This window comes from Anomaloglossus baeobatrachus, chromosome 4, assembly GCF_048569485.1.
Source record: "Anomaloglossus baeobatrachus isolate aAnoBae1 chromosome 4, aAnoBae1.hap1, whole genome shotgun sequence".
NCBI classification, from domain to species: domain Eukaryota; kingdom Metazoa; phylum Chordata; class Amphibia; order Anura; family Aromobatidae; genus Anomaloglossus; species Anomaloglossus baeobatrachus.
The window spans coordinates 414,501,313-414,525,817 of record NC_134356.1 but is presented as its reverse complement, the minus strand read 5'-3'; the positions used below and the strand labels follow the sequence as shown (position 1 = coordinate 414,525,817).

General features: G+C 42.6%; 1 protein-coding gene across 1 annotated transcript in view; it reads right to left on the bottom strand.

Moving 5' to 3' along the window:
• The window catches only part of LOC142302455 (uncharacterized), a 593,189-nt gene that overhangs the window by 7,599 nt on the left and 561,085 nt on the right, over positions 1 to 24,505 (bottom strand). Inside the window, exons 94-95 of the mRNA XM_075343517.1 lie at positions 14,208 to 14,402; positions 13,434 to 13,502 (exon numbers count right to left, since the gene is read on the bottom strand). Coding sequence (XP_075199632.1) covers positions 13,434 to 13,502; positions 14,208 to 14,402 — 264 coding nt within the window. The remainder of the gene's footprint in view (positions 1 to 13,433; positions 13,503 to 14,207; positions 14,403 to 24,505) is intronic.

The window sequence follows — 24,505 nt, the reverse complement described above, 5'->3', positions numbered from 1 at the left end:
TCTGCAGCCGCCCCAGAAAATGGCACTTTCATAGAAACGCCATCTTCTCGCGCTGTATCAAACTCTTCCAGCGGCCCTGGTGGGTAATAAGGGGTTAATACCAACTTTGTTTTACCAGCTGGTATTAAGCCCGAGATTCTTAATGTCAGGTCAAGTTTGACCTGGCCATTAAGAATCTCCAATAAAGGGTTAAAAAAAGACAACACTGTTATGATCCGGAACCATGGAAGACCACCACAAATCATTGGTAAAAGGTGACAAGAGCATTGGCAACTAATCTGGCCGCCATCTGCTTACTAACCATCACAACTAGAAGTAGCCGAGGGGTGAACTAACATCCTGTGCACCGCGAACCCAGCCGGAGAACTAACTATCCTAAAGGTAGGAAAGATGAATAACTCTCTGCCTCAGAAAATAGACAAGAATAGCAAGCCCCCCACATTCAAAGACTGCGGTGATATAGGAAAAACACAATACACAGATAGATGACAGGATTAGCAAAACGTGAGGCCCCCACTGACTAAAATAGGAAAGGAAAGGGACTGATGGTGGCCAGAGAAAAACCCTGCAAAATTCCAAATTCCTGATAGTACAAAAAGGCCCTCAGATCGCACGATCTGAACTCCGTCCTATACCAGGTGCTTTTGTCATACCAATGAACAGAAAACAAGAATCACAACAAATTCAACAAGCCACAAACACATGGACCCAAAGGAGCTATACTCCAAACAGAACTGCAGGGAGTTCCCCAGCCAAGCAACTGAGGGGGAAAATCCCTGCATGCAAATAAACTGAAAACAACCACAGCAAATGACAAACCCAGATAAGAGCAAAAGAACCAAACAATAAATAAAGAGCAAGCACTTATCTGGGGTAGATGTGGTGTGGAGCAGAATGAAGCAGGCTGGTGATACAAAGAACAACTGACATCCGGCATAGTCTGCTATCAGACCAGGATTTAAATAAGCAGAGAGTTAGCAAAGGAAACGCCCATTGCACAACACACCTGATCCAAGTCCAAACCATTCCTGGCCACCAGAGGGAGCCTCCCAGCAGCCAAAACATAACTAACATTCACAATACATCACACAGAGAAAAAATACTTTATAAAAAATAAATACACAGACACACTTAGGGACATTTTTATAACTCCCTCTGACCCCTCCACGATCCTGGTCTTCTGTCTTCTGTCACCAATCTAGCTCTGCTATATCAGAACGCACGCGGGGGAAGAAGAACGCTTCTGCTCCCCGTGCTGTCTAATCACTCAATGAGTGAGCAGAGACTGCAGGTTGGTAAGCGGTGATGTCCCCGCTGCCACCGTTGCCATGGTAACCTAACGAGTGGGTTACAATAGCAATGGGAATCTCTGATCACCTAATTACTGACACCGCTATTCACCAGCTGTGGCATTACAATGTGTGGCAGCTAATCCCTGTGTGGCGCCCCTGAAACTTCAGTCGCCACAGAGTATTGCAGCTCATTTAAGTTGCGGTATTCACCTACTACAGTGAATCTATGATGATGTTTTTTAACTTGGCTTACTGGAGATGAGTTGATAATGGACTTTCCTGAAAAAGAGGCTTCCTAATCCAGCAGCTGTGTTATAAAGGAGCACTTTGGGTGCTCATACATTAAAAGCACCTAGCCTACTGTCCTCAGATAATCTTTTTATGGTGGTCCCATATTATATTATATTATATAATCTGTTTTTATGAGAGAACGAATACACCTTTCTATGAGTATTTCTATATATGTATATACCCCTGATGAACCTCTTTTGAGAGGTGAAACGCGTTGGGTTTTTTCTTGATGTTATTTTGCCCCATTAATCTTTTGGGATGCTCAAATTTGATATCTGACTCTATGTAATTGACAACTACACATTACAGACTGATCTGACTGACTGTCTGACTTGTGACAAGATGGTCTATGTCCGACTAATACATTATCAACTGGGTTGAATGTTTTGTGGGTGATTGTCTGGTAGTGGTAACTTCTGTCTAATTTGGTCATAAAGATATTAGCATAAGTTAATCAGTGTTGTGGTATCCTTATTCGGATAGATCACCCACTTGTTCACTTTCAACCAGCTGGTTTTCTTCGCCATACCCCCTTCCATTTTGGATAGTGGGCATTCTCTCTACACTTAGTGTTATTGGGAGTTTTTTTTGTTTTCTATTTTATTCCTTACCTTTTAACTTTGTACCTCAATAAATTTTGTATTTTAGGAGTAAGTTTCTTTTTCTGTGATTTTTTTTCTGTTTGGTTTCTCCAACTTATCAATTTCTGTGGGAATACTGACTCTGTAAAAAGCGCCGACATGCAGGGAGGGGAAGCTGTTGTGAATGTTAGTTATGTTTTGGCTGCTGGGAGGCTCCCTCTGGTGGCCAGGAATGGTTTGGACTTGACTTGGACCAAGTGTGTTGTGCAGTGGGTGTTTCCTTTGCTAACTCTCTGCTTATTTAAATCCTGGTCTGATTGCAGGCTGTTGCCGGATGTCAGTTCTTAGTATCTCCAGCCTGCTTAATCCTGCTCTACACCACATCTTCCCCAGATAAGTGCTTGCTCTTTATTTATTGTCTGGTTCTTTTGTTTATCTGGGTTTGTCATTTGCTGTGGTTGGTTTCAGGTTATTTGCTTGCAGGGATTTTCCCCCTCATTGGATTGTTGGGGAACTCCCTGCAGTTCTGTGTGGAGTATAGCTCCTTTGGGTCCATGTGTTTGTGGCTTGTTGACTTTGTTATGATTCTTGTTTTCTGTTCATTGGTATGACAAGGGCACCTGGTATAGGACGGAGTTCAGATCGTGCGACCTGAGGGCCTTTTTGTACTATCAGGAAGTTGGTATTTTGCAGGGTTTTTCTCTGGCCACCATCAGTCCTTTTCCTGTCCTTTCCTATTTTAGTCAGCGGGGGCCTCACCTTTTGCTATCCTGTCATCTACCTGTGTATTGTGTTTTTCCTATATCACCGCAGTCTTTGAATGTGGGGGGCTAGCTATTCTTGTCTATTTTCTGAGGCAGAAAGTTATTCATCTTTCCTAACTTTAGGATAGTTAGTTCTCCGGCTGGGTTCGCGGTGCACAGGATGTTAGTTCACCCCTCGGCTACTTCTAGTTGTGATGGTTAGTAAGGGGATGGCGGCCAGATTAGTTGCCAATGCTCTTGTCACCTTTTGCCAATGATTTGTGGTGGTCTTCCATGGTTCCGGATCATAACAGTACATCCGGCCCACAAATTTAAAGGGTACTCTTAAGAAGGAAAAAAATAAGAAAAAAAAAAAAGCTGCTGTGCTGAGAACATTTTTTTTTTTTTTTTTTGGTGTTTTTCCTCTTCTTCCTTGGGTTCTGTGGAAGATTTCTTTTTTTCTAGCATGGATGAATTAGAGGAGCGTGTTGCTCATCTTGATGCTAAGGTTCATCGTATAGAGTCTTATCTTGCACAGACTCCCCTTGCAGAGCCTAAGATTCCTGTTCCTGAATTTTTTTCGGGAGATAGGTCGAGATTTTTGAGCTTCAAAAATAATTGTAAATTATTTTTTGACCTGCGGCCTAAGTCCTCAGGGAATCCCGTACAGCAGGTTAAGATTGTCATCTCCTTGCTGCGTGGTGACCCTCAGGACTGGGCCTTCTCTTTAGCGTCTGATGATCCGATTCTCAGTGATGTGGACTCCTTTTTTCAGGCCTTGGGTTTATTATATGACGAACCCAATATTGTGGACCAAGCAGAAAAGGTCTTGTTGTCCTTAACTCAGGGTTTGGATTCTGCAGAAACATTTTGTCAGAAATTTTGAAAGTGGGCGGTCCTTACCAAATGGAATGATGATGCGCTTGCGGCTCTTTTTCGGAAGGGTATTGCTGATGCTGTGAAGGATGTAATGGTAGGATTTCCCTTCCCTTCTGGTCTTGATGCCTCTATGACCTTGGCCATTCAGATTGATAGGCGTTTACGTGAGCGCAGGAAGATACCTGCTGGTTTTGTGCCTGTGGAACAGCCTTTGGAGCCTATGGAGTGTGATAGGGTCCTTTCTAATGCTAGTCGGCAGGGGTTCAGACGGAAGAATAGACTGTGCTTCTATTGTCGAGACGCTTCTCATCACATCTCTGTCTGCCCTAAACATGAAAGGAGATTGGCTACTTCTGTTACTGTGGGTTCTTTGCAACCAAAGTTTCTTTTGTCTGTCACATTGATTTGCTCATGGTCTTCCTTTTCTGCATTTGCCTTTGTGGACTCAGGGGCAGCGCTCAATTTGATGGATTTTGGGTTTGCTAGGGATTGTGGTTTCCCCATGGTTCCTTTGCAAACTCCTATTCCTTTAAGGGGCATTGATACTACCCCTTTGGCAGAACATAAACCCCAATTTTGGACTCAGGTGCCTATGAGAGTTGCACCAGCGCATCAGGAAACTTGTACATTTTTAGTATTGCATAATCTACAGGATACCTTGGTACTGGGATTTCCGTGGTTGCAGACCCATAATCCGGTTCTTGACTGGAGATCCTTGTCGGTAGCTAGTTGGGGTTGTCAAGGTGTGCATCAGGACCTTTCCGTGTCATCCACGTCTGCTCAGGCAGTTGATGTTCCGGCCTTCTTGTCTGATTTCCGTGATGTATTTAATGACCAGGAATCTGATTCTCTGCCCCCACACCGGGACTGTGACTGTGCCATTGAGTTGGTGCCCGGTTGTAAATTTCCCAAGGGGCGGATTTTCAACTTGTCTGTGCCCGAACATGATGCCATGCAGTCATACATCAGGGAATCCTTGGAGAAGGGGCACATTCGGCCCTCATCTTCTCCTTTGGGTGCCAGCTTCTTTGTTGCTAAGAAAGATGGTTCGTTGAGGCCTTGTATTGATTACAGTCTTCTTAATAAAATTACGAGCAATTAGATAGGGTAACAGATGGATATTCAGTGTAGTATAAAAGGCCACTCAATATAACAATGAAAAAATATGGAGAGCTGAGTTTCATATGGCCAAACATAATTTGAAAAGATAGCTAGTACACCCAAGTAAATAGGTAAATATTTATTACAAAAAAATCATATACAAATAGGGGTACTGTTATAAAAACTGGATTCATAAAAGTATATAGCAGTGAAAGGTTACCGAACTGACAGAGATCACCCTTCCAGGGGCCTAAACAGCATTTATCAATATTCTATATAGGCAGACATAATGCATAGTCTACAGGATAAAGTCTCATGGTCCGGTGAAGAAGAGGGAGGAAAGCCCCGACGCGTTTCGCTTGTAGTGCTTCCTCGGGGGGCGATGTGACCCATAGTAAATGCCTATATAGTAGCCTCTTCTTCACCGGACCTTTGACACGGCTACTATATAGGCATTTACTATGGGTAAGCGGTTGCTTTAATTCATGCACAGCCTATGGGCTCTTTTGTGTGATATGTTTGGTGGGCTTCACCATGAGACTTTATCCTGTAGACTATGCATTATGTCTGCCTATATAGAATATTGATAAATGCTGTTTAGGCCCCTGGAAGGGTGATCTCTGTCAGTTCGGTAACCTTTCACTGCTATATACTTTTATGAATCCAGTTTTTATAACAGTACCCCTATTTGTATATGATTTTTTTGTAATAAATATTTACCTATTTACTTGGGTGTACTAGCTATCTTTTCAAATTATGTTTGGCCATATGAAACTCAGCTCTCCATATTTTTTCATTAATAAAATTACGGTCAAATATCAGTACCCTTTGCCTCTGATGTCTGATCTGTTCTCTAGAGTGAAGAGTGCCAAATGGTTTACGAAACTGGATCTCAAGGGTGCGCATAATCTCATCCGTATTAAGGAGGGTGATGAATGGAAGACGGCTTTTAATACTCCTGAGGGGCATTTTGAGTACCTCATGATGCCTTTTGGGCTCACTAATGCACCCTCCGTCTTCCAGGCCTCATGAATGATATTTTTCGGGACCTTATTGGTAAATTTTTGATTGTGTATTTGGATGACATCTTGATTTTTTCTGATGATTGGGACTCTCATGTTGGGCAAGTATGGGATGTTTTTCAGATACTTAAGGATAATGCACTGTACGTTAAGGGGTCAAAGTGCCTCTTTGGGGTGCAAAGGATTTCCTTTTTGGGCTTCATCCTGTCTCCCTCCGCTATCGAAATTGACCCGGTTAAGGTTCAGGCTATTTATGACTGGGTGCAACCGATTTCTCTAAAATCCCTGCAGCGGTTTTTGGGGTTTGCTAATTTTTACCATAAATTTATAGCCAATTTTCCTGCCATTGTCAAACCTCTGACAGATTTGACAAAGAAGGGAGCTGATGCTGAGCATTGGACCCCTGAGGCAATTGTGGCCTTCCAGGAGCTTAAAAGGCGATTCACTTCTGTCCCAGTTCTGCAGCAACCTGATGTGTCTCGCCCATTTCAAGTTGAGATCGATGCCTCAGAGATTGGAGCAGGTGCTGTTCTGTCTCAACGAGACGCTACTTCGGGTAAACTTAAGCCCTGTGCCTTTTTCTCTCGGAAGTTTGCTCCTTCTGAACGGAATTATGACGTGGGGAACCGGGAATTATTGGCTATGAAGTGGGCATTTGAAGAGTGGAGGCATTGGTTGGATGGGGCTAGGCATCAAGTTGTGGTGCTTACGGACCACAAGAATCTCATCTATCTGGAATCGGCCAAGAGGTTGAATCCTCGGCAGGCCAGGTGGGCTTTGTTTTTTACCCGGTTTAATTTTGTGGTCTCTTTTTTGTCGGGCACCAAGAATGTTAAGGCCGATGCCCTTTCCAGGAGTTTCTGTGCGGACTCTTTGGAGGTTGTTGAACCGTCTACTATCCTGAATGATGGTGTAGTTTTCTCGGCTATTTCACCTGATCTGCGGTTGGCACTGGCGGAATTTCAGGGGGATAAACCTGAGAGATGTCCTACAGGGAAACTGTTTGTCCCAGACCAATGGAGAGACCGAGTTGTCTCTGTGGTTCATTGCTCTGTTTTGGCGGGTCATCCTGGCATTTTTGGTACTCAGGATCTTGTGAGACGCTCTTTTTGGTGGCCTTCCCTGTCCCGAGATGTCCGTCGTTTTGTGCAGTCGTGTGGAGTTTGTTCTAGGTCCAAGCCCTGTTGTTCACGTTCTAGGGGGCTATTATTGCCTTTGCCTGTACCTAAGAAACCTTGGACGCACATCTCTATGGATTTTATTTCAGAGCTTCCCGTCTCTCAGAAAATGACTGTGATTTGGGTGATCCGTGACAGATTCTCCAAGATGGTCCACTTGGTTCTCCTAAGTTGCCGTCTTCATCAGAGTTGGTGCCTTTGTTTTTCCAACATGTTGTTCGTTTGCATGGTATTCCCGAAAACATTGTTTGTGACAGAGGGGAGCAGTTTGTATCCAGGTTTTGGAGGATTTTTTGCTCCAAATTGGGTGTTCAGCTGTCTTTCTCCTCGGCGTTTCATCCTCAGACCAACGGTCAGACTGAAAGGGCTAACCAGACCCTGGAGACCTATTTACGGTGTTTTGTTTCTGCGGATCAGGATGATTGGGTTTCGTTTTTGCCTTTGGCTGAATTTGCCCTTAACAATAGAGCTAGCTCTACCACGTTGGTGTCCCCCTTTTTCTGCAATTTTGGGTATCACCCTAGGTTCCTCTCAGGGCTGCTTGAGGCATCTGACTGTCCGGGGGTGGATTCGGTGGTCAACAGAATGCAGCAGATTTGGGGGCAGGTAGTGGATAAATTGTTTCAGTCCCAAGAAACTGCCCAAAAGTTTGCCAACCGGCGTCGGACTGTTGGTCCCCGGTTTAAAGTAGGGACATGGTGTGGTTGTCCTCTAAAAATATTCCTATGAGAGTTCCATCTCCTAAATTTAAGCCCAGATTTATTGGACCTTATAAGATTTCGGAGATTATTAACCCTGTATCTTTCCGTTTGACTCTGCCTGCATCATTTAAGATTCACAATGTCTTCCATAAGTCCTTGTTGAAGAAACATGTGGAGCCAGCAGTTCCTGCAGCAGCGCCTCCTGACCCTGTTTTGGTACAAGGGGATCTGGAGTATGAGGTTGAAAAATTTCTGGATTCCCGTCGCAGTAGGCGTCAGCTTCAGTACCTTGTGAAATGGAAGGGTTATGGGCAGGAGGATAACTCTTGGGTTGTGGCTTCTGACATTCATGCGGACAGGTTGGTTCGCGCCTTCCATCATGCTCATCCCGAGCGACCCGGTGGCGTGGGTGAGGGTTCGGTGACCCCTCCTCAAGGGGGGGGGACTGTTGTGAATGTTAGTTATGTTTTAGCTGCTGGGAGGCTCCCTCTGGTGGTCAGGAATGGTTTGGACTTGGACCAGGTGTGTTGTGCAGTGGGTGCTTCCTTTGCTAACTCTCTGCTTATTTAAATCCTGGTCTGATTGCAGGCTGTTGCCGGATGTCAGTTGTTCTTTGTATCTCCAGCCTGCTTAATCCTGCTCTACACCACATCTTCCCCAGATAAGTGCTTGCTCTTTATTTATTGTCTGGTTCTTTTGTTTATCTGGGTTTGTCATTTGCTGTGGTTGGTTTCAGGTTATTTGCTTGCAGGGATTTTCCCCCTCATTGGATTGTTGGGGAACTCCCTGCAGTTCTGTGTGGAGTATAGCTCCTTTGGGTCCATGTGTTTGTGGCTTGTAGACTTTGTTATGATTCTTGTTTTCTGTTCATTGGTATGACAAGGGTACCTGGTATAGGACGGAGTTCAGATCGTGCGATCTGAGGGCCTTTTTGTACTATCAGGAAGTTGGTATTTTGCAGGGTTTTTCTCTGGCCACCATCAGTCCCTTTCCTGTCCTTTCCTATTTTAGTCAGCGGGGGCCTCACCTTTTGCTATCCTGTCATCTACCTGTGTATTGTGTTTTTCCTATATCACCGCAGTCTTTGAATGTGGGGGGCTTGCTATTCTTGTCTATTTTCTGAGGCAGAGAGTTATTCATCTTTCCTACCTTTAGGATAGTTAGTTCTCCGGCTGGGTTCGCGGTGCACAGGATGTTAGTTCACCCCTCGGCTACTTCTAGTTGTGATGGTTAGTAAGGGGATGGCGGCCAGATTAGTTGCCAATGCTCTTGTCACCTTTTGCCAATGATTTGTGGTGGTCTTCCATGGTTCCGGATCATAACAGGGAGCTGAGCATGTGCTCGAGTATCTCGCCGGTACTCGGTGCTCACCGGGTATCTCGAGTACTGAGATGCTCGTCGGAGCACCGAGTACCAGCGAGCATGCTCGTCCATCCCTATCCCCTGACACTACAGGACCTTGCATGACATCATAGCCATGTAACCAGTCTGTAACCAACGAGGTAATAAAAAATTCACACCTGACTGGTCACATGGTTATGACGTCGCGGAAGGTCCTTTTAGTCAGCAGTGGTTACCGGGAAGGTACAGCGATGATCGGACTTGGAAGCAGAAGCAGCAGGAGACAGAGTCTGCAGGACGTGTTGCGGGACCTGTAAGTATAATGACAATGTTTATTATTAGCTATATGCATTATTTTACAGCCCCCCCTCCGCCCCATCCCATAACTGTAAAGTCCAAGATCGGTGATCGGACACAAGATCGTGTTATCTCTATCCCAATCTCGATCTTTACAAAACAATCGGGCGAGTCTCCCCGATCCCGACTTTCAGGGGGGATTGCCCATCACTAGTAACGAGCATTATGGAAAGTCAATGATTAGCTTGTTTGCGTCTCCGCTCACATACAACAAGCCATAAACAGAGCATTTCCAGCAGGAGGGAGGACGTTTTTTTTAATTTTTCTTACACTACATCCAAGAACGTTCTTTTATCCCCCGGGAGAGCCATTCAGAGACTGCAAATGGCTCTCACTGGGGTGCCTGTACACATCGTGCAGTTAAGTGAGCCTGTGCTTTGTGTTTGATGTTTCATGAACAAGACATCCAAGCACCCACTATACTCAGCCATTTTAGTGCTCGCTTATCACAACTGCATATTTGTCTGTTATTTGTATGATTAATAAAATCATAGGGAAATCTGATTTACTATTATGGTACTGTTATACAGAACAATAACTAAATAGATAATAGTTGTGTGAAACGATGCTCCCACATTCTTTCAATGTTGTTTACTTCCTATGCTATAAATTTACTGTCTTAAGGGTGCTTTACACGCTGCGACATCGCTAGCGATGTGGTGCGCGATAGCACCCGCCCCCGTCGTTCGTGCGACATTTGGTGATCGCTGCCGTAGCGAACATTATCGCTACGGCAGCGTCACACGCACATACCTTTTCAGCGACGTCGCTGTGACCGCCGAACAATCCCTCATTCAAGGGGGAGGTGCATTCGGCGTCATAGCGACGTCACTGCGGCGTCACTAAGCGGCCACCCAATAGCAGAGGATGGGCGAAGATGAGCGTCGATGAGCGTCCGGAACATGCCGCCCACCTTCTTCCTTCCTCATTGCCGGTGGATGGCGGGTAAGGAGATCTTCGTCGTTCCTGTGGTGTCACACGTAGCGATGTGTGGTGCCGCAGGAACGACGAACAACCTCGCTACTGACCAGACAACTATTTTTGGTAAATGAATGACGTGTTACAGACCAATGATTTTTAACTCTTTTGTGATCGTTTAAGGTCGCTTCTAGATGTCACACGCTGCGATGTTGCTAATGACGCCACATGTGGGTCACAAACACCATCACCCCGACGATATATTGTTAGCGATGTCGCAGAGTGTAAATAGCCCTTTATTCTAATGCGGGCGTCACACGAGACGATCTATCGTGCGATATGTTGTCGGGGTGACGGTTTTCGTGACGCACATCTGGCATCATTCATGACGTCGTCTCGTGTGACACCTAAGAGCGACTCTTCATCGGTTGTAAATCGTGTATCGTGTACACGTCGCTGATTTTTAAAAAATCGTTTAATCTTATTTGCGCAGATTGTTCATCGTACCCAGGGCAGCACACATTGCTCCATGTGACACCCCGGGAACGATGAACACAGCTTACCTGCGTCCCGCCAGCAATGCTGAAGGAAGGAGGTGGGCGGGATGTTTACGTCCCGCTCATCTCCGCCCCTTCGTTTCTATTGTGCGGCCGCTGTGTGATGTCACAGTGACGCCGAACAACCCACCCCCTTCAGGAAGTGGATGTTCGCCGCCCACAGCGAGTTCGCTCAGCAGGTAAGTGCGTGTGACGGGGGTTTAACGACTTTGTGCAACACGGGCAGCGATTTGCCCGTGACGTGCAAACGACGGGGGCGGGTACGATCGCTCGTGCGATGACACGATAGATCATACAGTGTGACGCCCGCATAATTCTTACTAATTATCAGTCACTCATGATATCGCTGCTTATTTTCTGCTGCATTATTACCTAGTATGTACATACGGATGCGCTTCCTCTGCTTACTTTCAACAATTACTTTGTGCCATTAGGGCCTGTGTACACATCACAGATTTGTCACAGATTTGTCACAATTTCCTAATGGCAGCAAAGTGAATGAGAATCCTGATGTCTCATGCACACGTTGCTTATTTTGTCCTTGTAGATTTGGTGCAAATATAATTCTGCAGCATGTCAATTCTTTCAGCGTTTTTGGTGCAGATTTCATTCATACTAATGCATGGGGAAAATATACACCAAAAACGCATTTAAAAAACGTACCAAAAATGTGCATTTTTGCTGCTGCATTTTTCCTGCCAAGAAATGCAGAAATGATGCAGAAATCTCTGCACCAAATATTTAATGAGTGCACATACCAAAAACATCTACTTAAGGGGAATCTATGAGCAGGTTTTTGCTATGTAATTTAGGACCGCATAAGGTAGAGGTCAAAACACCAAATTCAACAATATGTCATGTCAAGCTTCTGTGCTGTTCTTTAATTAAACTGAAAGCTTTATCATCATTGCTGTGACTAGATGCCTAATGCCAAATAATCCGACTTATCCCCCTCCTTCGAGAAGCAGATCACTGTCTATAGCCAATGTACATAGAGAGCCTGATGTGGGCGGGTCAGCTTCCTCACCTCTGCTGTGTTGCTAAATCTAAAAACTCTGATTGTGTCAGAACCACTGCACCCTGTAAACGAACTGATACATCATTGGATTCAGGGTCTCTTTGCCTCCATCATGCTGCTCTCAAATAGGGTAGCAAAAACCTGCTGATAGATTCCCTTTAAGATAAAGGGAATCAATGTAATTTGCAATATTGTTTAATTAACTGTTTATCATCGATTTTATTTGCGGCAAACATCAATCTGGGGGAATATTTTATTGCTACATTATTAAAGGTCTAGAAACATGTTAGCAGATTCCTATAATTTCTCCACCATAGTTTTTAGAGATACTTTAACTCAAATAATTAGATAAGGACAAAGAGACAGAAATCAGAGTATATTGTATCAAAAAAAATTTTTTTAATAATATTGGTCAAAATATTTTTATAAAAACACTTTTTTATTTCAAATTGCTAAAATCATCACAAGGTCAAGAAAAAACATCACCAGAAAAAACATATAAACACATACAGAGGGGATCTCTGATCCAAAGGATTACTGGTGAAAAAAGCAGAGGATCATTTCATATCAAAAAATCTATATCATAAAAATATCACCCCTGTCCCTTCACCAACATCCATAGTACAGCACTAATACATATATTAATTGATAAATAATAAATATACAAATATATAAATATTAAATCAATATATCAATAAATATACATATAATAGCTTCAGTGTAAATAGCCAATGTTCAAAAGGAAGGTTTCTACTCCTATAGACAAGAGTGGAATAAACGAGGAATCTCCTCCATATAAATATAACTTCTCCTTTAAGAGTGATATTCCTATGTCCATAGGTTTAATAAGGGGCAATGAGTTATAGTTTATTTAATAGCTTGCCCACTCAAGCTGTTTATAAATGCCCACTCCTCCAAAATAAAATAAATTACTCCCTTAACAACAGAGGCCAATAAAGTGTAACAAACATCAATTTGCCATACTTGCCTAATATAAGGTCAGAGACACCCTCAAAAGCTCGACGTACGTTTCAAGGGAAACCATTTCATCAGGAGGCTCTATTTAGGCTATATTTATTGATATATTGATTTAATATTTATATATTTGTATATTTATTATTTATCAATTAATATATGTATTAGTGCTGTACTATGGATGTTGGTGAAGGGACAGGGGTGATATTTTTATGATATAGATTTTTTTATATGAAATGATCCTCTGCTTTTTTCACCAGTAATCCTTTGGATCAGAGATCCCCTCTGTATGTGTTTATATGTTTTTTCTGGTGATGTTTTTTCTTGACCTTGTGATGATTTTAGCAATTTGAAATAAAAAAGTGTTTTTATAAAAATATTTTGACCAATATTATTAAAAATTTTTTTTTTGATAAAATATACTCTGATTTCTGTCTCTTTGTCCTTATATTATTAAAGGTCTGTAATTTAAGGGTTACCTTCAGATAGATTTCCAGAATGACGTTTTCTTCTTAGCTCTTTATCACTTTCTTCTGTGGATGTATAAACTACAATCGGAAGAGATTAGTGATTTAATTGCCCATTTTGCATCGATTACATCACTTAAGAGGTTCTGAAAAGTGAATTAAAATAAGCCATAGCACCAGTGATGCTTGCATGAATTCACTATTCTGATTAATTAAGGGTTTTACTTACAGAAAACATTATTAGAATCTTTAATTGTGGCTTAAGGGGGTATTCCATCTCCAAGATTCTATCATAATATGTAGTAGGTATAATAACAGTTATATTAGGAAATACTCTAATTAGAAATGTAGTATAGCCTCCTGATATAGCTTTGTCTCTTACCTCATGTGCAGGGCATTGCAGCTTGAGGATCCATGGTTACATCCTCTCATAGTGACAGTTAGTTGTTTGTGGTCGTAACCATGGATACTTCTGCTTCAATGCCCTACACATGAGGTAAGAGACATAACTAATCATGAGAACTATAATACATTTCTAATTGGAGGTGTTTCCTAATATTATTATTATGACACCTTCTATATATTGGGATAGGATCTTGTAAATGGGAAAACCCTTTAACTTGCAACCATAATAGGCAACTGTTTTTGCTGTTTTTCCACCCTAAAGTATGTATGTACAAATACCATGTAAATACCTGGGATTATACAATACATTTAAAACATGCAAATTTAGTAAAAAATAATTTCTATATTTCCACAAAACCACAGTGTTTAGTTGTACAGTACCTTCATGGACCTGCTGTGTTGAGGTGCTTGGAGAATGTGTTGTGGACAGTGTTTCAGTCCAGTAGGGAGCTTGTGTTTTATTTTCAGCCACAATATCTTTAGGAGAATCAGTCATCACCTCTTCATCGAAGTTATCATGTTCTTCATATCCGTCATCTGGGTGGGAAGACTTAATGATCAGCTGGAACTCCTTGCCTGTGGACATAGCAAGCAGGCCGCATTAAGTATTCACTGCAGTGCAGGCATTTCTAGTTACAAACTTTAGAACTAAAGGCTGCTTTACACACAACGATATCGATAGCGATCTTGTTAGCGATGTGACACGCCCAGATTGTTGTTACGATTTGCCGAGATCGCTCATGGGTCGTTTTGTAGCGGTCACACGTACACATCTCACAAACGATGCTACATCGTTCAGCCATATCATGTTTGACCAAGGCGATCGTGTGGATGTTGTTCATCATTGGCAGGGTGTCAAACGTAGCAATATGTCTGCTGCGTTCCAAACGACGAACAATATTTTGAAACTGAACAACGTGTCAACGATCAACGATTTTCACTCTATTTGCGATCGTTCGGAGTCGCACGTAGGTGTCACACTCAATGACATCGCTAACGATGACGGAAGTGCATCACGAAAACCGTGACCCCGACGACATATCGTCAGATAAATCGTAGCGTGTAAAGTGGCCTTAAGAGACAGATTGACGAAAAAGAAATAGTGTGTGTGTGTGTGTGTGTGTGTGATGAGCAGAGCAGAATAAGAAAACATTATTAAACGGAATTGTGAAGTAAGCATACCTTAAAGCGGGCTTTACACGCTACGACATCGCTAGCAATTGCTAGCGATATCGAGCGTTTAAGCACCCGCCCCCGTCGTGTGTGTGATATCGTGTGATCGCTGCCGCAGCGAACATTATCGCTACTGCAGCGTCACACGCACTTACCTGGTCAGCGGCGTCGCTGTGACTGCCGAACGAACAATCCCTCCCTCAAGGAGGAGGGACATTCGGGATCACAGCGACGTCACTGCGACGTCACTAAGCGACCGGCCTATCAAAGCGGAGGGGCGGAGATGAGCAGGACGTAACATCCCGCCCACCTTCTTCCTTCCACATTGCGGCCGGCGGCAGGTAAGGAGACGTTCCTCGCTCCTGCGGTGTCACACACAACGATGTTGCTAATGATGACGGAAGTGTGTCACGAAAACCATGACCCCGACGACATATCGTCAGATAAATTGTAGTGTGTAAAGCGGCCTTAAGAGACAGATTGACGAAGAAGAAATAGTGTGTGCGTGTGTGTGTGTGTGTGTGTGTGTGTGTGAAGAGCAGAGCAGAATAAGAAAATATTATTAAACGGAGTTGTGAAGTAAGCATACCTTAAAGCGGGCTTTACACGCTACAACATCGCTAGCAATTGCTAGCGATATCGAGCGTGTAAGCACCCGCCCCCGTCGTGTGTGCGATATCGTGTGATCGCTGCCGCAGCGAACATTATCGCTACGGCAGCATCACACGCACTTACCTGGTCGGCGGCGTCGCTGTGACTGCCGAACGAACAATCCCTCCCTCAAGGAGGAGGGACATTCGGGATCACAGCGACGTCACTGCGACGTCACTAAGCGCCCAGCCAAAGCGGAGGGGCGGAGATGAGCAGGACGTAACATCCCGCCCACCTTCTTCCTTCCGCATTGCGGCCGGCGGCAGGTAAGGAGAAAGTTCCTTGCTCCTGCGGTGTCACACACAGTGATGTGTGCTGCCGCAGGAACGAGGAACAACATCGATAATCAACCATTACCGATTTTTGGTTTTGGGACGACCTCTCCATGGTGAACGATTTTCACCATTTTTGAGGTCGCTTAAGGTTGCTGGTAAGTGTCACACGCTGCGATATCGTTAATGACGCCGGATGTGCGTCACTAACAACGTGATCCCGACAATAAAACATTAACGATATCGTAGCGTGTAAAGCCCCCTTTAGTGAGTGACTTTTCACTTTACATTTTAATGTAGTGATAAAATGATAAATCATATGTGATGTAAACTAAAAAATAAATGGTATCCTATGTTTTGGTGTACATGAAAACATTTCATTTTATAGTGATTATTGTCTGGTTCTAAATTTTATTCATAACGTGAAGGCTGCTGATATGTAGATAGCTTTAGACGTCAGTGTTGATACTCAAGTTAATGAACCTCATTTCCACACTGATTAAGGCAGAGAGATAAGTATAATTTTCCCTGGGAGCTGAGGGAGACCACTAGAGGTTAAAATTATCATTGTGAAAAAGAACAGAAATGTAGACATCCATACGTAATGTAGGATGGAAGGTATTCTAGATTTCACAAACACAAAAGTAGTGAAAACCTGCCTTTCTATGCAATGTAACTATTTCTCTAAAGTTTTACAGTGAAGGAAATAATTATTTGATCCGTTGCTGATTTTGTAAAGTTGCCCACTGACAAAGACATGAACAGTCTATAATTTAAAGGGTAGATTAATTTTTACATAACTGCCCAGTCTTCCTGCCAGCACAGGAGAATCCTGACAGCGTACAAAGTGCGCGATGTGAAGTTTCACAAATATGCAATGACAAAGGAAATGCTGTTCTTAAAGCACCACTCCAGCAGGTTTTTTTTTCAGCGCTGAAGTGGTGCTTTAAATCTAAAGCCCTTACCACTGTATTATACTCACATCCAATTTTCATGCTTTTTTCAGTGCCGGACTGGTCCTGCAGCGCTATTTTGTGACTGTAACTAGTTACTGGCAATTCTATGGGAGCCAAAATGAGGCTCTCATAGAGATGCTTTGAGTTGTGACCTCTGGCGCGCTCCATGAAATACTGGAGCTGCCGTCAGGTCACAAATTGCCAGAGATCAACCAGAGCTGTGGTGATAAGAGATGAAGATGGCTTTAGGTGAGTATCAGACAGGGAGCCAGGGATTTTGCCACTCGACTGTGCAATAAAAAAAAATGCTAGAGTGGTCCTTTAAGTAATTATTCCCAGCTGCAGGCACAAAATGGTTGGATATTTTCAAAGAAGACTATTTGCAAAATAATTTTATTTTAGATGCAATGGAGTAGTAACAAAAAAAATATTTTTATTTTCTTCTCCTTAAATGCAGATGTACATTACATCTAATGAGTGAAGAACTAAGACACGAGACATGCAAAGTTTTTGGAGACTTGTGGAATTGTTAGAACTCACCACTTTGAGCTCGATCACTTATTCTGTTTTGTGCTGCTGGTGGTATGATTGGGATGAAAATGTAAAAATAAGACAAAAGTAAAAGGGTAATGGGTCATATATTTAAATGCTGCAGTTTAGCCTTTTTACCTAAAGCTTGACTTATACAGCACTGGCAGCCTTTAAATATTAGTTATTTGGGGAGGCAGGCCTGGCATTGTGTGCAGCCATACATAGAGTAGTAAAGCACAGGGGTGATGCTTAACGGCAATGTTAGTGATGACTTTTGCAATGGAACATCTCATTTATCAGTCCACATTTGTGAGTGAAATAGATCACTCACAGCACTAAGTAACACAAAAATAAAGTAAAATATAAGTAGTACCTTCTATAAAAACAAATATAGCAGTTGTCATTAATAGAAGCAAATAGAGAATACTATTAGTCACATCAAACATTTTATTATAGAGGTGATTATTATATTATTACATTATCTCAAAAAGCCTCTCATAGCAACTAAGGCTGCTTTCACACTACGTTTTTTTAACATCCGTCATGAACGTTTTTTTAACGCAAAAACGGATCCAGTGCAAATGCATTTTCATGTCAATGCATTTGCAATTGACTCGCGTCAACATGCGTTCACCTGCGTTTGCGTGCGTTATAGTGAGGATCCAGCGACTTGCAGTTTTTTAACTTTTTTCAAAAACGCTACTTGTAGCATTTTTGAGCTGCGTCCAAATACTGTTTTTCACTGGATCCTGACTATACTGCAAGCAAACGCATGTGAACGTCAGCATGCTGATAGACCGGATCCTGCTTGCTCTACTGAGGATGCACAGAAACCAGCCTCAGGTGATCAGTCCCTCTCTCCACCTCCCCCTCCCTCTCTCTCCATCTCCCTCCCTCTCTCTCCATCTCCCTCCCTCTCTCTCCATCTCCCTCCCTCCCTCTCTCTTCACTCTCCCACCTGAGAGCAGAGGACGCTCGTAACCAAGGTAAAGATCCGGTAACCGCGGTCTTAGTTACCCGATGTTTATCTTGGTTACGTGTGCAGGGAGCAGCAGCCCTGCTCCTAGCAGCTGCAGACGCTCGTAACCAAGGTAAACATCAGGTAACCGCGGTCTTAGTTACCCGATGTTTACGTTGGTTACGTGTGCAGGGAGCAGGCAGCCGGCTCCTAGCAGCTGCAGACGCTCGGAACCAAGGTAAATATTGGGTATCCAAGCAAGTTACCCGATGTTTACCTTCGTTACGAGCCTGCACAGCAGTCTTTCACGTTCAGTTCCCCTCACTCCCGATCACATGACTCCAATGCCCGCCCATAAACTTAAAGTGACAGGATCCTGCAAAATAAAACATGCGTTTGCATGCGTTTTTCTTTGCAAAAACAGGATCCGCCTTTGCAGCAAAAAAAGTTCATGACGCATGTTAAAAAAACGTAGTGTGAAAGCAGCCTAAGCCATGGGGCATAGAAACAGTACAAAAAAAACCAAAAAAACTTCTAGGTTGATATCTAAAGGTGATTAACCCTTTCACGACTGGCCGATTTTTCGCTTTCCGTTTTTTTTTTCGCCATTCTTTTTCTGAGAGACGTAACTTTTTTATTTTTCAGTCAATATGGTCATGTGAGGGCTCATTTTTTGCGGACCGAGCTGTACTTTTAAATGAAACCATCAGTTTTACCATATTGTGTACTAGAAAATGGCAAAAAAATTCCAAATGCTGAAAAATTGCAAAAAAAGTGCGATAGCACTATGGTTTTTGAGATATTTTATTCACTGTGTTCACTATATGGTAAAACTGATGTGTGGGTGTGATGCCTCAGGTCAGTGCGAGTTCGTAGACACCAAACATGTATAGGTTTACTTTTATATAAGGGGTTAAAAAAAAATCGGAAGTTTGTCCGAAAAAAGTGGCGCACGTTTTACGCCATATTCCGTGACCCGTAGCGTTCTCATTTTTCGGGATCTTAGGCTCAATGACGGCTTATTTTTTGCGTCTCGAGCTGACGTTTTTAACGGTACCATTTTTGCGCAGATGCTACGTTTTGATCGCCTCTTATTGCATTTTGCGCAAAAGTTGTGGCGACAAAAAAACGTCGTTTTGGCGTTTGGAATTTTTTTGCCGCTACGCCGTTTACTGATCAGATTAATTGATTTTATATTTTGATAGATCGGGCGTTTCTGAACGCGGCGATACCAAATATGTGTATATTTTTTATTTTTTTAACCCTTTAATTTTCAATGGGGCGAATGGGGGGTGATTTGAACTTTTAGGTTTTTTTGTTTTTTTTTAATTTTTTAAAACTTATTTTTTTACTTTTTTTTTTTATTTTACTAGTCCCCCTAGGGGGCTATTGCGATCAGCATTCCGATCGCTCTGCAGTATCTGCTGATCACAGCTGGAAGGCTGTAAACAGCAGATACGCTGTCTTTCTCTTTTGCTGTGCCCCGGGCACAGCGAAAGTGAAACCAATTCATGTGTAGTACAGGAGTCATCACATGACCCTGTACTACCATGACAACTATCGGGAGTCACGTGATCGCGTCACGTGACTTCCGGTTTCGGCGGTAAGTAAAACTTTACCGCGATTGCGCTTATAATGGCGCTGTCATGTATTGACAGCGCCATATAAGGGGTTAATCGGCACGAGCAGATAACGATTCTGCTCGTGCCTAGCAGGCACACATCTCAGCTGTGAAAATCAGCTGAGATGTGTGCCGATCGCGGCATGCTGCCGCCGGAGGACCGCGGGCAGTAAGATTATGTCATTTAGGACGTAATTTTACGGCCCGCGGTCGTTAAGGGGTTAAGGCTTAAATGAGGTAGCAAATGATTGATATAGAGGATCTCCACCTATAAGGTAATAATATGGCCATGGATCATAGAGAAAAGTGTGCTACCACTTCTGGACCCTCAAATACAAGTGCATCTCAATAAATGAGAATATCATCAAAAAGTTCATTTATTTCAGTAATTCAATGCAAAAAGTGAAAAGCATATATTATATAGAGCCATTACACACAGAGTGATCTATTCCTATATATTATATAGAGTCATTACACACAGAGTGATCTATTTCAAGTGTTTATTTCGGTTAATATTGATGATTATGGCTTACAGCCAAAGAAAAGCCAGAAGTCATTATATCAGAAAATTAGAAAATTATATACAGTAGGACCTACTGAAAAAATGATTTTAAACTCAGAAATCTTGGCCTACTGAAAAGTATGTACAGTAAATGCACTCAATACTTGGTCGGGGCTCCTTTTGCATGAATTACTGCATCAATGCAGCGTCGCATGGAGGTGATCAGCCTGTGGCACTGCTGACGTGTTATGGAAGCCCAGGTTACTTTGATAGCCTTCAGCTCGTCTGCATTGTTGGGTCTCGTGTCTCATCTTCTTGACAATACCCCATTTATTCTCTATGGGGTTTAAGTCAGGCGAGTTTGCTGGCCAATCAAGCTCAGTGATACCGTGGTTATTAAACCAAGTATTGGTACTTTTGGCAGTGTGGACGGGTGCCAAGTCCTGCTGGAAAATGAAATTCCATTTTCAAAAACCTTGTCGGCAGAGGGAAGCATGAAGTGCTCTAAAATTTCCTGGTAGATGGCTGTGCTGACTTTAATCGTGATAAAACACAGTGGACCTACACCAGCAGATGACATGGCTTCACAAACTATCACTGATTGTGGAAACGTCACACTAGACCTCAGGCAGCTTGGATTGTGGCCTCTCCACTCTTCCTCCAGACTCTGGGACCTTGATTTTGAAATGAAATACAAAATTTACTTTAATCTGAAAACAACACCTTGGACCACTGATCAACAGTCCAGTTCTTTTTCTCCTTAGGACAGGTAAGACGCTTCTGGCGTTGTCTATTGGTCATGAGTGACTTGACACAGTTGTAGCCCATGTCCTGGATATGTCTGTGTGTGGTGGCTCTTGAAGCACTGACTCCAGCTGCAGTCCACTCCTTGTAAATCTCCCCCAAATTTTTAAATGGCCTTTTCTTAACAATCCTATCAAGGCTGCAGTTATCCTGGATGCTTGTGCACCTTTTTCTATCGCACTTTTACCTTCCACTAAACTTTCCATTTATATGCTTGGCTACAGCACTCTGAACAGCCAGCTTCTTTTGCAATGACCTTTTGTGGCTTACCCTCCTTGTGGAGTGTGTCTGAATGACTGCCTTCTGGACATCTGACAAGTCAGCAGTCTTCCCAATGATTGTGTAGTCTACTGAACCAGGGACCATTTTAAATGCTTAGGAAGCCTTTGCAGGTGTTTTATGGTAATTATTCTAATTTTCTGAGATAATGTCTTTTGGGTTTTCATTGGCTGTAAGCCATAATCATCAAGATTAACAGAAATAAACACTTGAAATAGATCACTCTGTTTGTAATGACTATATATGGGTGGCACGGTGGCTCAGTGGTTAGCACTGCAGCTTTGCAGCGCTGGGGTCCTGGGTTCAAATCCTACCAAGGACAATATCTGCAAGGAGTTTGTATATTCTCCCCGTGTTTGCGTGGGTTTCCTCCGGGTACTCCGGTTTCCTCCCACACTCCAAAGACATACAGATAGGGACTTTAGATTGTGAGCTCCAATGGGGACAGTGTTCCTGATGTATGTAAAGCGCTGCGGAATATGTTAGCACTATATAAAAATAAAAAATAAAGATTTGATATAATATATGTGTTTCCTTTTTGTATTGAATTACTGAAATAAGTTAACTTTTTGATGATATTCTCATTTATTGAGATGCACTTGTATGAGGTGAAAGAGGATCCATCGATGCTCGTTCAACAATTTGTACCCCGTGAAGAGAGATTACTCAACTCAGCAAAGATTGTTACCAGGGTTGATTGTATGATCTGCATGATGTGCATAGGAGTTTTGGAAATGCCAAACAAGACAGGATAGATTAGTAAAGTATTATGATAAAGCAAATGAGGAAATGGCATAAAAAACGTGATATATACACAAATAATAATAATAATAATAATAGTTAAGATGAATATATTAAGCATTATAGTAATAAATGTTAGCGTGCAGTAATCAAGCCATTAGTCAGATACAGTATAAATCTAAAAGATATAAATAATCACAGTTCCTACTGGTAATATACAAATGTCTTTTAAATTAAACTAAATTCACTTTAACAAGGTTTGTAATATATAACAAAGCCTGCAGCTTTTCCTTTGCTTTTAGAGAAAATATACCTTTCATCCATGCCAAAATTGTAATACGCACTAGTAACTGACCTATTCATTTGTTTGGAATTCAAAAAATTTCAACAAATAATGGTTATTGCAAATAAAACATAACATTCATTTTAAACATCGTAAAATAATTTTTAGATGCTTTACATACTGACTGGACAAATAATGGTGGCTATAGTAGCCAGAAACATGTTGGTGTTGACATCTAAAAGGAGTTTTCCCAACAAAGTTAATTTTAAAGTTAATTTTAATCAATAGATCTTATAATAATAATAATAATTAATAATAATAATAATAATAATAATAATAATAATAATAATAATAATTAATTTATATAATTGGTTGTGTTTTAAAAAAATGTTCCTGTGCTGAGATAATCTTATAAATGTGCCTCTGCTATGTACTGTGTAATGGATGTGTCTGACTGCACACAGACCTCGTCTGATCATACCACAGCTTCTGGGCCGGGGAGGACACAAAAGAGAGTATACAGAGAACAGAGTATGAGATCATAGTGGATTCTTTTTGTAACGTAAAATATTTTCCTGCCTGTTTTTAAACATTTTTTTTACCACAAAGAAAGAATTATTTGGAATTCTGTGCTGTAATGTTTGTATACTTTTTTACTTCCTCCCCTGCCCGGGAGCTGTGATATAATCAGACCATGCTCCTCTCCGGCTAGGCTGCTTTCACACATCCGGTTTTAGCAGTGCGGGTAAATCCGGCTCTAAAACCTATGCAACGGATGCGGCAAAAAAAACGCATCCTTTGCATAAGTTTTTACATGCGGCCCATCCGTTTTTTGCCGGTTGCGGCACACTACTGAGCATGCGCAGTGCAAAAAACGCATGCGGCGGCCAGATGCGGTTGTTGCCGCATCGCGCCGCATCCGGCATCCATAGGCATGCATTGGAAAAAGCGCCGCATCTGCCAGATGCGGCGCGATGCGTTTTTTTTCGCCGGACAAAAAAAACGTGCCAGGCAACGTTCCATCCGACTGCCGCATGGGCTAAATATGCTGCATCTGGAAAAAACGGACCGAACGCAAGGCCATGCGGCACAATCCGGCACTAATGAAAGTCTATGCGAAAAAAACGCAACCGGCGGAAAAAAAAACGGTTGCGTTTTTTCTGCAAACAGCCGGATTGTGCCGCACAGCAAAAAACGGATGTGTGAAAGCAGCTTTAGACACATCCATTACACAGTACATAGCAGGGACACATATATAAGATTAAAATAACAGTATAGGCTTAATTTTATCAGAATGGAACAGACCGGCTGTTGACGTTTGCTAGAGAAATCTGTCTGTTCCCATGTAATAACTGGGCTAAAAATGCATGGAAAAATGAGTGGCTGCTGCAGTGGCATCAACTGTTTTTATGTACATTTTGTTGTACAGATAACTTGACTGCAATATCAGTTTTCTCTTCAGAACATAATGGACAGTTTTTGTTCATAGGCAACATTTCTGTTTTTACCTGAAGGGTGCATTTCCTTTACTCACCTGTGCATGCTGTAAAGAGGGAAAGACAGAGTTAGTGAGATAGTGAATAGTCAAACATTGTCTATAAATGTGCAATCCTAAGTAAAGGCCCATTTACACACAGCGACATTGCTAGCGATGTTGCTGCCGATCGCAACCGCCACCGTCGTTTGTGCGTCACAGGTAAATCGCTGCTCGTGGTGCACAATATCGTTAGTCCCCGTCACACATACTTACCTGCCTAGCGATGTTGCTGTGGCCGGCGAACTGCCTCTTTTCTAAGAAGGCGGTTCGTGCGGCATCACAGCGATGTCACACGGCAGGCGGCCAATGGAAGCGGAGGGGCGGAGAGCAGCTGAAGGAAAGACACGCCCACCTCGTTGCCGGAGGACGCA